This window comes from Aricia agestis, chromosome 11 (assembly GCF_905147365.1).
Source record: "Aricia agestis chromosome 11, ilAriAges1.1, whole genome shotgun sequence".
NCBI classification, from domain to species: Eukaryota; Metazoa; Arthropoda; class Insecta; order Lepidoptera; family Lycaenidae; genus Aricia; species Aricia agestis.
The window spans coordinates 17,336,650-17,348,721 of record NC_056416.1 but is presented as its reverse complement, the minus strand read 5'-3'; the positions used below and the strand labels follow the sequence as shown (position 1 = coordinate 17,348,721).

Here is a 12,072-nt window from a genome sequence, read left to right as displayed (position 1 = left end):
TCGCGTCGTGGCCCTAGTGAAAACGGCCACGACGCGTTCTGGCAATCACAGAAATACCACAAAGCGAAATTCGTGTCGTGGCTGACGTGCTATTCGATCACAACGCATTGTGGTAATCGAGTAAAACCATGACGCGTTCTGAGCATTTAAAAACAGCCACGATGCGAATTCGTGTTGTGGCCCTACTGAAAACGGCCACGACGCGTTCTGAAACCAGGCCGTGTTACGCAGGAGTAATTTTATAGCGCCCAAGTGCGTGCGCAATAACTGGCCTGGTTTCATTGAGACCAGAGTGCTCTTGTATATTGCGCACACACTTGGGCACTAAAACATAACTCCAGCGTAACAACCAGAGTGCTGTTGTGTATTGCGCACACACTAGGGCACTATAAAAATAACTCATGCGTACCTGGCCTGGTTTCATTGAAACGAGAGTGCTCTTGTGTATTGCACACACACTTGGGCACTATGAAATGACTTCTGCTCAACTGGACCGGTTTCATTGAAACCAGAGTGCTCTTGTTTATTGCGCACACACTTGAGCACTTTAAAATTACTCCTGCGTAACATGCTCTTGTGTATTGCGCACACACTTGGGCACTATAAAATTACTCACTCGTAACTGGCCTAGTTTAATTGAAACCAGAGTGCTCTTGTATATTGCGCACACACTTGGGCGGAGTTGGACGCTATAAAATTACTCCTGAGTAACTAACCTGGTTTCAGAACGCGTCGTGGCCGTTTTCATTAGGGCCACAACACGGATTCGCGTCGTGGCTGTTTTTAAATGCTCAGAACGCGTCATGGCTTTTCTCGATTACCACAACGCGTTGTGGTCGAATAGCACGTCAGCCACGACACGAATTTCGCTATGTGGTATTTCTGTCATTACCAGAACGCATCGTGGCCGTTTTCACTAGGGCCACGACGCGAATTTCGCGTCGTGGCCGTTTCACTATGACCACAACGCGTTGTGAGCCATTTTTTCGCTCACTGAGCGTTTTCGGTCTTTGAGCGTAACATATACACTTCACATCCAAATTCTTAAAAGTTCGGTAGAGATCTATTGGTACTCAACTAGAGAATAAAGTACATATTAATATTTTACAAACGCAACTGGAGTACGAAATACCACAAAGAAAGCGAACGGCTATATTTGACCCGACAACATGACGGATTAAGTTATCAGAATTAATGTAACAGTTAAGGACACCACCATAATTGGGGAACCGCAAAACTGAATACACTGTCAGTTTCCTTTCCATCGCCAGATTCTGACTAATTTTCCCGTAATTGTTTTCCTGTAATGCCCGTATAAATGTCGGGCGCCGGACTGAGCGTGTCACTATGTTGCAGCGCGGGCCGGCGACATGTCGTGACGGCCGGAGATGACCTCGGGGAACGATGGCCCCCGACGCCGACTGCGAGGAGGCGAGGAGGCCGAGCGAGGAGTACGCGCCCGTGCACCAGGGCCGGCGGATCCTGCCGGACCTGCCACCGCCGGCGCGCGCCTGGACCGAGACCGAGGACGCGCCCGGCGACAGCCGCACCAACAGCCCCGGGGAGAGCCGCCGGCTGCTAGGCCACACCGCGAAGTCGACGCCGCGCCGCCAGTACGAGATAAACCTCACCCTCACCAGGAAGACTCTGAAGTGCCCGCCGCTGACGAAGCAGACGAGCGTCTCGGCGAAGACCAAGTTCCAGAAGCGGAAGGAGAAGATCCTCGACGCGCTCCGACCGCCCTACTTCATTATATCCATGATCGCCATCATCGTGAGTGTTCCTCGATTAATACGCAATAATAATCATAAAACGATAATAATTAATTAAGTAACAGTTGATAAGTAATTGAGTAGTAGCATTGGATTTCATTTTGATGATAAGGAATTAGCATAATTAAACAAAACAACATAGACTATGCAAATACTGATAGCAATCAGTAATTAAAGAAACTTGGTGGACGTTTGATCACAGTATTAGTAATGAACATTGTTCTTTCTGTATTTGAAATTTATCCCCGCAGCTTTTTACAATTTAACTTTTTTTAGTTTATATTCCTTCAAATCTTTAAGATACACATAAACATGTTTATTCCCTAGGTCCTGCTGCACCTGTGCGGGCCGGCGCGGTGGCAGGCGCACCTGGAGTGGCTGCCGGGCCCGCGCTGGAGCGAGCCCTGGCGCCTGCTGTCCTACGGCCTGGTGCACGCCACGCCCATGCACCTCGTGCTCAACTCCCTCGTCGCCCTCGCTGTACGTACCATTTCTTGTTATACCGAAGAAACTGTCTTGTTTTTTTATTGTTTTCAAGTAAGTTAAGCTTTGATTTGGGAGCAACAAAGTTACGGGTATATATTTAAAAAGCCTGTTCTGAGTATAAAAAAGTAATGTAATATATGTATTAACTAAACTACACACGTCGCTATTCTAAGATCTCTATTCTCTATATCAGTGTATGAGTACTGATTTATTGAATATGTTTCCAGGTGGGTTGGCGGCTGGAGCGCGAGCAGGGGTGGGCGCGCGTGGCGCTGGTGTGGGTGTCGGGCGTGGGCTGCGGGGCGCTGGGGGCGAGCGCGCTGCAGCCGCGCGTCAAGGTGGTGGGCGCCTCCGCCGCCGTGTACGCGCTACTCACCGCGCACATACCCAACGTCTGCCTGAGGTACTTACTACATTTTTTTTCATCATTTTTGATAACCTAGCGTCTGCTTCTTACATTATAATATTAAAGCTTAGATTTCCTCAATGTAAAGAAATCTTCATTTACCACATCAATGTTCGTAAATCCAATTCGAGTCAGTAAACTCTGAACACAATCTTATGGAGAGGCTTATAAAGGGACAATCTTATGACGGGATTCTCTAACGTAAGCTGTATTATGTTTCAGGTACGGTCACGTGCCGCTGTGGTGGTTCCGTCCGCTGTCGGTGTTGGTGCTGGGCGCGTCAGAGGGCGTGGCGCTGCTGCACGCGCCGTCGGACGGCTCGCCCGTGGCGTGGCCGGCGCACGTGTTCGGCGCGCTGCTCGGCCTACTGCTCGGCTTTATAGTCTTTACCGGTGTGTGATATTTCTATAACAATTAAATAGAAGAAAAAAGAAAACGAGCATAACGAAGACACTGCCGAATCCGATTCTTACCATCGGATTATCTATTCTGTGCCACAGGTAGAGACTAACGTACAAGTGCATATTATAGCTCTTTACGGTACCTATGGTAATATACTAGATACCGGTTGGCGTTGCTCTAGTATTCTAAATATTTCCTCACCGGTGCTGCCATCTGTTGTATGTTTTGTGTACTCTAGCACGCAGTCTAGTGACTATCGGCGCTGTTGTCAAACTCAATTATGTATTAGCAATCTGTGTAAAGATATTATTGCCGTGTTAAAAGCAACAGGCTACAAAATGTTATATTATTGTTGCAAGTTAGTCAATAAGTAATTGTAAATCCTCGGTATCTTCAAATTGCCATAATTTTAAAATATTATGTTCCTTTTCATTTCCAGGTGAAAACTCGTCGAAAGCCTACATAGAGATCTGCCGGGTCGGCTCGTTCGTGCTGCTGATGACGGGTGTACTCACCATGACAGTGTTCTACATACACAAGTACCAGGTCGAGCTCGGCACCTGATAGATCGTCTTCCAGACGAGGAACAAGCTATACAGAAAATATTTGCACTGTCAGCTGAGTATGGAAGTCAATAGATGAACTCTGGGCTGAGTAGCGGTCCCTGAGGGACTACATCTTGTGTTCGCTAGTCAAACCGACGTGAACCTCAATACTCATGTAGTTTAGTTGTTGACTGTTAAAGTGTACATAAAGCTCTGGTATATGGTACAGACGATGAAATAGACGAAGTAAGCAGTACATACGTACGCTTAAAGGAATAATTATTATGTAACCGAATTGAGTACAATGTAAAAAGTGCGCACAAAATTCAGTCTTCCAGTATATTTTGATACGTGTCATACTGTCGCTGGGTTTGTTTTAGGCGATTTTGTACAGGTCTAATGAAGTAACCAAAGAAACTGTTAGTGATTTTTCATGTGTAACCTCATAGTCGTTATTGATTTCATTGTAAGATAATTGTAAACCAAATACCGATTATATGATAACAGTAGGGAAGGTACTTATGTGTTTTTACATTTATACAATTTTTTTAAATTTTGTACATATAAATAACATTGAAATATATTTTTAAGTGTACATTGTTGTTAGATAGGTATTTACATAAGTGAAATAACTTAAACGCAACGAATTGACTTAAAAATGCCTTGTTTTTATAACGGCAACTAGTTTTAAAGTAAGAAGATTTTGATCATCTAATGAGATGTAGAGAAACACGAAGCATATATCTTGGAGCTTCTCGAAAAGAGTATGGATGACCTTAGGGTGCATAAAATGGCATAAAATATACTCTGATGACTTGGTAAGTTATAGTTGCCAACGTGACGTTATAACGTTCACTCTAGTCCGATATAAGTTCTGTCCCCTTTTCATTTTGGGCATCTAGATTACCCCGTATTATAATATCATTTGAAGATTTTTAACCAACATATCAAAAGACACTACATAAAGAATATAAGAATTTTCATTATTTATACCTATTATGCGTTATTCAAATGTCTATTGATTGATTGATTGGTACAAAGAAACAGTGCTCGCGCACTCTATTATGTTTGAAATTGTTGACTTTTGCTATTGGTATGTCGTTATGTGATTGTGTAACTTCCAAGGTGTTCATGTGAAGACTGTATTATTTTGAATGTTGAACATTAAACGAAGTCACAAGCTATTTGTCGTTGTGATGATTTTGTTGATGTCCTTTTGTGATACTTGTTAATAAAGCCATCTTATATACACACTTATCTATTTTTTTCATATCCGATTGACCGGCATCATCGATGCAATGAAACAAATATCCTGTTTAATATTTTATTCCTATACATCCTTGGAAATACTTAAAATTTAAGATATTGAGGCAAGCTACTCTCAAATGTATGTTTCACATCGTTCGTGAAAATTAATATAAAATATGAACGGTACTACTACGTGAGATCAACGCCGGCGTAAATACTGATATTAAACTAAATAAATATAATCTTAATTACTCCTCTACTGTACAACGTTAACTATAAATGCACTTTAAATGCGACAATTTGATTGTAACACTTCATCACAATATTGCAAACAGTTCAGCAGTCGAGCGCGGTGCAGTGGACCCCGAACTCCGTGCAGCGGCACTCCTGGCAGGGTGTGGACAGCTCCGTGATGATCCTGCCCACGCGGTACATCTGCCCGTAGATGTTGCAGCCCGCCAGCTTCAGCGGGCCCAGGCCGAGCGGCTGCGGAGGCCGAGAAACCTCCACCGACGGTATGTCGTTGTCGTGTCGTGTCGGCTCCGGTATTACTTCTTTAATCGTCGTCGGCTTGCTCGTGTACGGCGGCTGCGTCGTCTTCACGGTATATCTTCTAGTCGTTGGCGTCGGTTTAGTTGTGGTCGGAAGCCGGGGACTTGTATCTCTGATTGCATTAGATTCACCGAGCAGAAGGTGATCGATTCGTGTAATGGGATTAGGCATCGGTATCTTCTTGAAGGGCACTATTGATGGCGGCATAGGTATGAACTCGTTGTGCGTGTCGTAGAAATCTTTCGGTGGTGTTTCTATTCTGGGCGTAGTTGGTCTGTATTCTTGTTCTGTTACGCGTGATGTTGTCTTCCTAGTGGGTGTTAAAGTGGTAGTTTTGGTGTCGTAACTTTCACTGAGTAGTAGTTTTAATACGCTCCCCAGAGAAAATCCCTCATCATCGTCTTCGTCCTCGTCGTACTCCAGTGACTGAGTGTTGCTGCTGTTATCAGAAGGTTCAGTGAATATTGGTGCCTTGGTTGTACTGACTTCGACCTTTGCAGTTGCGAGTGGAACTTGTTGTGTAGATACTTCAAGTTGAGTTTTATTTTCTGAAGGTGATTCATTATATCCAATTAATATCTTCTGTGTTTCCTTTTGCATCGTATTTACTGTATTATTTACAGTTGCATTATCTGCTACTTTGACCGAGTCGTTCGCAGTATTGTTAGAAGGTGCTTCAGAAGATTTTTCAATCATCTTGTTTGAATCAGTCGTTACTGATGGGTATTTATTATCTGGAATTAAAACAGAACTTATTCATTAAATATGTAACAATTTATAGATAAGCTGGTTAGGTATGTGCACCTTGAAACTATTATTATTTTATTAATCTATGAAAAACCTAAAGAATACTCAATACTCATACTTATAGAATCTTAGTTAGATACAATATGTAATTAGTCTTACCATAGTCACAAATCAACTCCCCGCAGCAAAGATCGTGTGAGTGCATGCTGGCGGTGCGCCACTTACAGCCGGGTGGTGTGTGACAGGGACGGGGAGAGCAGTGCAGCTCGCTCCACGCACAGATACACAGCGAACAACCCATCTCAATTGATGCACCATCGGATATGCGCTGGCCGGTGCTAGATATACAGTCCTCTGGAAGCAAAAATGTGTTTGCCTTATTATTATTAATGTCACCTACATTTCACGCCGGCTAAGCCTATTAAAATATTATATAAAAAGTTTCAGCATACTGTAGGATATCTAACTGTAGGAAAACTTAGTGAAAACTAAGCTTTGTATAAAATAAAAAATACGACCTTTAGTATCTATTTGCATTGAAGTCGTAAGATGGGGCATCGTCGGACCCGCCGGAGTACTTGGATATATGGAGTAATATTCATCGATACCGCCGGGCCCCTTAGGAATGAATCCACCTAAAACAGTTTAAGTAATAGTGTTACAACTCAAATAACGTAACGTTAGTATGCTCGTTTTGCTCAATAGTATAGTACCTTCTGTCTCTACTGGTGGAGAAAACAGGCTAGATCCCGATATTCTACTATTGTCGATGCTTGGTTCCGATGTTTTGATTTCATTTTTATTACCGCTCGTTTTCTTGGTCATGAATTTTTGCATTCCTGGTAACGCATCAGTCAGGTTATTATCGTTACCTGTATTAAAGTTATCAAAGTTAGTCAAAGAAGGATAGTTCTTATTATCTTCTTTCTTTGATACGAATATCGGATATTGATTAGCATTGTAATCGTCTTCTCTTCGAATTGGATATTCAAGCTCCTTATTTTCTAGTCCTGGAAAATACACAGGGTACTTTTCGTCTTGCGCAACTGCTGTGAATGGTAAGTTATCTTTTGGTAACGTTTCATCATCGACAACTGCATCCGCTGCTACGAAAGGAATTATCCTGAAAAACATTTTACAAATATTATTTATGCCATATATTTGCAATCCACAAAAAGTGGATTCATACAAGTGAAATATACAGATATCATTTACATCGTCTCATTTAAGATCTTACTTTAAATTAGGCAGCGACGGTGGTAATGTAGGTTCGTTGTAGTCAAAGTCTAACTCGTCTTTCTTTGACTTTGATGCGTTTGCTCCATCGACCATTATGGGTGGTACCGTTTTAGACCGTGGTGTAGTCGATGTGGTAGTGGTACTAAGAGCTGGGCTGCTCATGTTGGTACGCAGGGAACTCGTCACATTTATAGTAAAGCTTTCATTCTCATCAAAATCTTCATTAAATACTCTATTCGTTATGATCTCATTTGGTAAAGAGGTGTGCGCCTCTATTTCTTCTTTATTGAACATAGGTATTCGAGGATGTATTTCAGTGTTTATCCAAACTGTATCATTTGTGTTTGTTGTATTTAGTAGTAGAGTCGACGAAGACAGTTCGGTCGTGCAATTCACTGTTCCGTTAATGATAATTTTTATACTCCTCTCGGGTTGTTCTGTGCTCGTAATCTCTGTGAAACTTTCTGGTGTAGTGTTCTCCTCCGTTACCGTTGTTGGTATCTTTGTGGTTACTTCTTTTTTAACCTTAGGTACTGGTGTGGTCGCTAAACTTACGTTTATATCCTTAATAGTGTTTCTCGATGTTTCACTATTTGTGATACCAGTCTTGGTCATGTTCCCAACTTTAGTAACCAAATTTTTCTTTACCGTCGTCGTCGTCTTAGTGGTTTCTGTATTTTTTGTTTTTGTTGTGGGTTTAGTAGTAGTTGGTTTTGTTGTCGTCGTCGGTTTAGTTGTCGTGGTGGTCGTCGGGGATGTCGACTTCTTGTTCGTATTCGAACTGGCTGCCTTAACTGTTGTTTCACGTTTAGTAGATTTAGATGTATGGAAGGATCTGTTCTCGTTCAATGCCACTATCAGATTATCTTGTTTACTAAAATTTGATATGGTATCTGAAATAGCAAATAACATAACTTATTCCTTTTAAAAACTGACAAGATCCATTTTTTATTATCCATTGAAAATCTTATTTATAAAAATGGATTTTCAAATGTGTTAGTCGCGCTAAAACTCAAAAACGGCTGAACGAATTGGGCTGATTTTAGTCTTAAAATATTCGTAGAAGTCCAGGGAAGGTTTTAAAGTGACACGAAGTTCACGGGGACAGCTAGCTGTATAAGACTAGTCTTATATATAAAAATTTATTTTCAAATGTGTTAGTCGCGCTAAAACTCGCAAACGGCTGAACGGATTGGGCTGATTTTAGTCTTAAAACATTCGTAGAAGTCCAGGGCAGGTTTTAAAGTGACACGAAGTTCACCGGGACAGCTAGTTTAATTTTTTTTTTTTTGGTGACATGAAATAAAGAGTCGTTTCAGGAGACCACCGTTTTTTATAAGTTACGCTCCTAAAAATGCTACCTTCCTTGCCGTGCCAGAGAAAGGCACTTCCACATTGGAATGAACACTTACTATTGCTCCGGTCGTTGCAGATATACTTATGAGGACAACACTGGCCGGGCAGCACGAGCGGCGTGCAGCCTTTCAGCTTATGTGCGCAGGACTGACTCTGACACAGTATTTTTCCTCCCAAGCAGAAGCACTGAGTACACTTGTCCGAACTCAGCGCCGGCACTCCCTCGCCTTCCCGAACCCATTGACCGTCTTCTGTCTGGCAGTCTGAAATTTTTATTACAAGCATTACTGTTCGAACAACAGTATTTCTCATTAAAAGAAAAGATTATTTAATTAAAATTTTTATTTTAAAACCTTGGTAATTTCTAAATAGCTCACCATGATGGTTTTGAGGTTGCGGTGGTGTGGTGTCTACGTGCTGGCAGTAGTAGCGCTGCGGACAGCAGGCGCCGGGCGCGGGGTGCGCGCGGCAGCCGGGGGGCGGGGGCAGGCAGGCGGGCCGCACGCAGCGCCGCGACCCGCCCAGGCAGAAGCACTGCTCGCACGACACGCTCGACGCCATGGCCGAGCCCGCCGCGTACACCGTGCCGCCCTCCACGCACGCCGGCAGAACTACTCCTGATCAAATCAAATCAAAAATATTTTTATTCGGAGTAATTTTTTTACAACAACTTTACCGAACGTCGATACTACGGTGCCTACCACCGGTATAATCATTACATTACAAGGTTTGACAATCTATACTAATTAATATTATAAATGCGAAAGTATCTCTGTCTGTCTGTCTGTCTGTCTGTCTGTCTCGCTTTCACGCCAAAACTACCGAACCGATTGTAATGAAATTTTGTATACAGATAGTCTAAAGCCTGAGAAAGGTCGTAGGCTATTTTTTTCCTCGAAAAAAGGGTTGTAAGGGGGTGAAAATACGAAAATTTGTTAAAATTAAGTTAGTTCCAAAAATTCATGGCGCCGTGCGTCTCTTACATTGCGCTAACGCTTGCCCAACATCTTTCTATAAGAGGTGGTATCATCATACACTTGGGTTTTTTTTTCGATTTTTTTCGATTGTTATTTCTTTTTTACGTTATTTAATAAGTCAATACTTTATATTATATATAACAGTGACGTAACCTTAAACCCATAGATAATACATATATATTTTAAACCTATCAATGATAAATAGTTTATGGGTAAAGTTGTGTACTCGTAATTGGGGGGCTAAATAAGCTTTAAAATTTGGCATAAAATGTAAAGTTTAATTTTAAAAAATGAAATATTATGTGCACACTGCACAGCTGTTTTGATTTAAGGTTTACCAGGGTTTTTTTTTTATAAAAGCTTTTGACACCAATTTTGTTGACATCGCGCGCTATAAACTGAAGTCCACGCGGACGAAGTCGCGGGCAACAGCTAGTACTTACTAATCGTCTACACTACTCCTCATATTATATCGTATTATTTACACAGTTAAAGATTTAACAAACCTTGGCTCATAGATTCCGGTGTAAAGTCGTCCAATCTCGCGGACGCCGTCTGATCCAACTTTATCACGCCATCTGAAAAAATATTTTTGCTATGCTTAAGAAGGTGCACTCGTCCGAATCTTTATCTTAGGTGTATCAGACCTGTATAGGAAGACTAACCTGGACAGTGGATCTCGGGGCAGCAGGCTCCGGAAACTTGCTGGAGGTGGCAGGCGGGGGGCGGGTCGGGGGGCGGGGCGCACGCGCGGCGCCGGCACGACAGCGCGCCGCGCACGCACACGCACTCCAGGCACGCCTCAGCGCGCACCGGACCCTCACCGTGCCAGCGCCCGCTGTACAGGCAGCCCGCTGGCAGCTCCACCTTCCCTGGAACCACCACAAAGTATGCGTGTATTACGAGTAAAGATTTTCTGAGGATGAGTAATCTCCTTTTAATTACCGATAAAGATTTTTTTGTGTCTAAACAGAAATAACGGATTTAACTTACTCGATAGCTTATTATGTTTGATGGCGCGAACAGCCCGGCTCCCGCTTACATTGTTTGCTGAAAAAAACAAAGAAATAATGAGAAACTTGTATCTTTAACTATAAGCTACATATTAATTATTAGCATTGCTTTGCTTTACTTGACTGATTTTTAGAGAGTGGAAACACAGAACCGAAAAGCAGCAGTTAAACAAGTGTTTGGTGCCCTTGTCTGAACTCTGAAGATTGAGAAACTACTCCATGTGAGACCAAACCTCCGCTTATACTATTTTGGCTGGAGTGGGATAAAAATTAGGGTGAATAATTCCAGCCAGCCATAGACCGACCCTACAACATAAGACTATCGCGCCTGTAGCCCAATCCAATCGTAATGTCTCCATTCGTTTTCCTCAATCATAATGAAGGCACTTCAGTTTTATTGCAAACGAGTTTCGTGGAGCGTGGGAACGGCTGGCTGGTTTGAGGGGCGAGGGGCGAGGGGCGATCCTGGCCGCAGGGCCGCCCGCCGCAAATGGGTTACGCGGTACCGCACCTAACACTTAACAGTACCGCACGCGCCCGCTGACCACAAACCAGATTGTATTAGAAACCATAGATGATAGAGCGACCATATTGCATTCATGAATTGAAAGCCGGCGTGAAACAACGCTTGCGCTGTGTTTCGCCGAGTGAGTGAGTTTACCAGAGGCCCATTCCCCTACTCTATTCCTTTACCTACCCTCCCCTATTCCCTTCCCTTCCCTTCCCTACCCTCCCCTATTAATCTATTCCCTCTTAAAAGGCCGGCAACGCACTTGCAGCTCTTCTGATGCTGCTAGTGTCCATGGGCGACGGAAGCACGATTGCCCCCTTATTTCATAAAAAAAATGATACAATGTGATAATAATTCTTTAGGGCATGTATAGATGTACTATTCGATCTGTATAAAAATTGGGTATACGAAATCAAATAGTTACCTACTACTTATTAGATTTCGTATATATAAGCATCAAATCTAACGTCGGACATAGTAATGAATGAATCGTATGGTTTATTAAAAATCCATGTTAAAAAACTGACAGGATATTTGGATCCTGCATACGAGTTAACAGCGATTAATTGTAATTCTATTGTACCGCTGGGTCAGTTATGTTGACATCGAGACGCGACGCGACGTGCGTTTTGTGATAGCGATTTAACCCGGCGTGAATGAGGTAGGGTTTTTTTTTTATTAATACTCATCCCCCCTAACGGTGTCAGGGCTTGTTGTTTACAATTAAGTTTTTACAACATAACAATCAATTTACATTAAAAATTAAGTATATTACATTCAAATATTAAATTCTTATAAAATTATTCCAATTAAACTAA

General features: G+C 42.5%; 2 protein-coding genes across 4 annotated transcripts in view; one reads left to right on the top strand and one right to left on the bottom strand.

Moving 5' to 3' along the window:
* Positions 1 to 4,862, top strand: part of LOC121731715 (rhomboid-related protein 2-like) — a 31,857-nt gene extending 26,995 nt beyond the window's left edge. For all 3 annotated transcript variants that reach the window (XM_042121302.1, XM_042121301.1, XM_042121303.1), the window contains exons 2-6: positions 1,357 to 1,773; positions 2,100 to 2,252; positions 2,486 to 2,661; positions 2,887 to 3,056; positions 3,506 to 4,862. In XM_042121302.1, coding sequence (XP_041977236.1) covers positions 1,405 to 1,773; positions 2,100 to 2,252; positions 2,486 to 2,661; positions 2,887 to 3,056; positions 3,506 to 3,630 — 993 coding nt within the window. In that variant the 5' untranslated portion in view covers positions 1,357 to 1,404 and the 3' untranslated portion in view covers positions 3,631 to 4,862. The remainder of the gene's footprint in view (positions 1 to 1,356; positions 1,774 to 2,099; positions 2,253 to 2,485; positions 2,662 to 2,886; positions 3,057 to 3,505) is intronic.
* A 99-nt stretch (positions 4,863 to 4,961) lies between these two features.
* LOC121731893 (mucin-5AC-like) lies at positions 4,962 to 11,333 on the bottom strand. The gene is made up of 11 exons (XM_042121568.1): positions 11,272 to 11,333; positions 10,977 to 10,996; positions 10,396 to 10,602; positions 10,237 to 10,308; positions 9,131 to 9,370; positions 8,810 to 9,016; positions 7,396 to 8,290; positions 6,872 to 7,281; positions 6,677 to 6,793; positions 6,318 to 6,512; positions 4,962 to 6,145 (listed from the first exon to the last, which is right to left on the bottom strand). The coding sequence occupies exons 1-11, from the start codon at positions 11,331 to 11,333 to the stop codon at positions 5,196 to 5,198; spliced, it is 3,375 nt and encodes a 1,124-aa protein (XP_041977502.1). The 3' UTR covers positions 4,962 to 5,195.
* Positions 11,334 to 12,072: the final 739 nt, after the last annotated feature.

Excerpts from the sequence above, each read along its gene's own strand:
- LOC121731893 (XM_042121568.1), bottom strand. The coding sequence starts at position 11,333 with ATGGTCGCTCTATCATCTATGGTTTCTAATACAATCTGGTTTGTGGTC. Across the intron at positions 6,794-6,871 it reads TCCACCAGTAGAGACAGAAG|GTGGATTCATTCCTAAGGGG; the intron begins GTACTATACTAT and ends AAACTGTTTTAG. Across the intron at positions 6,146-6,317 it reads GGAGTTGATTTGTGACTATG|ATAATAAATACCCATCAGTA; the intron begins GTAAGACTAATT and ends TTTTAATTCCAG.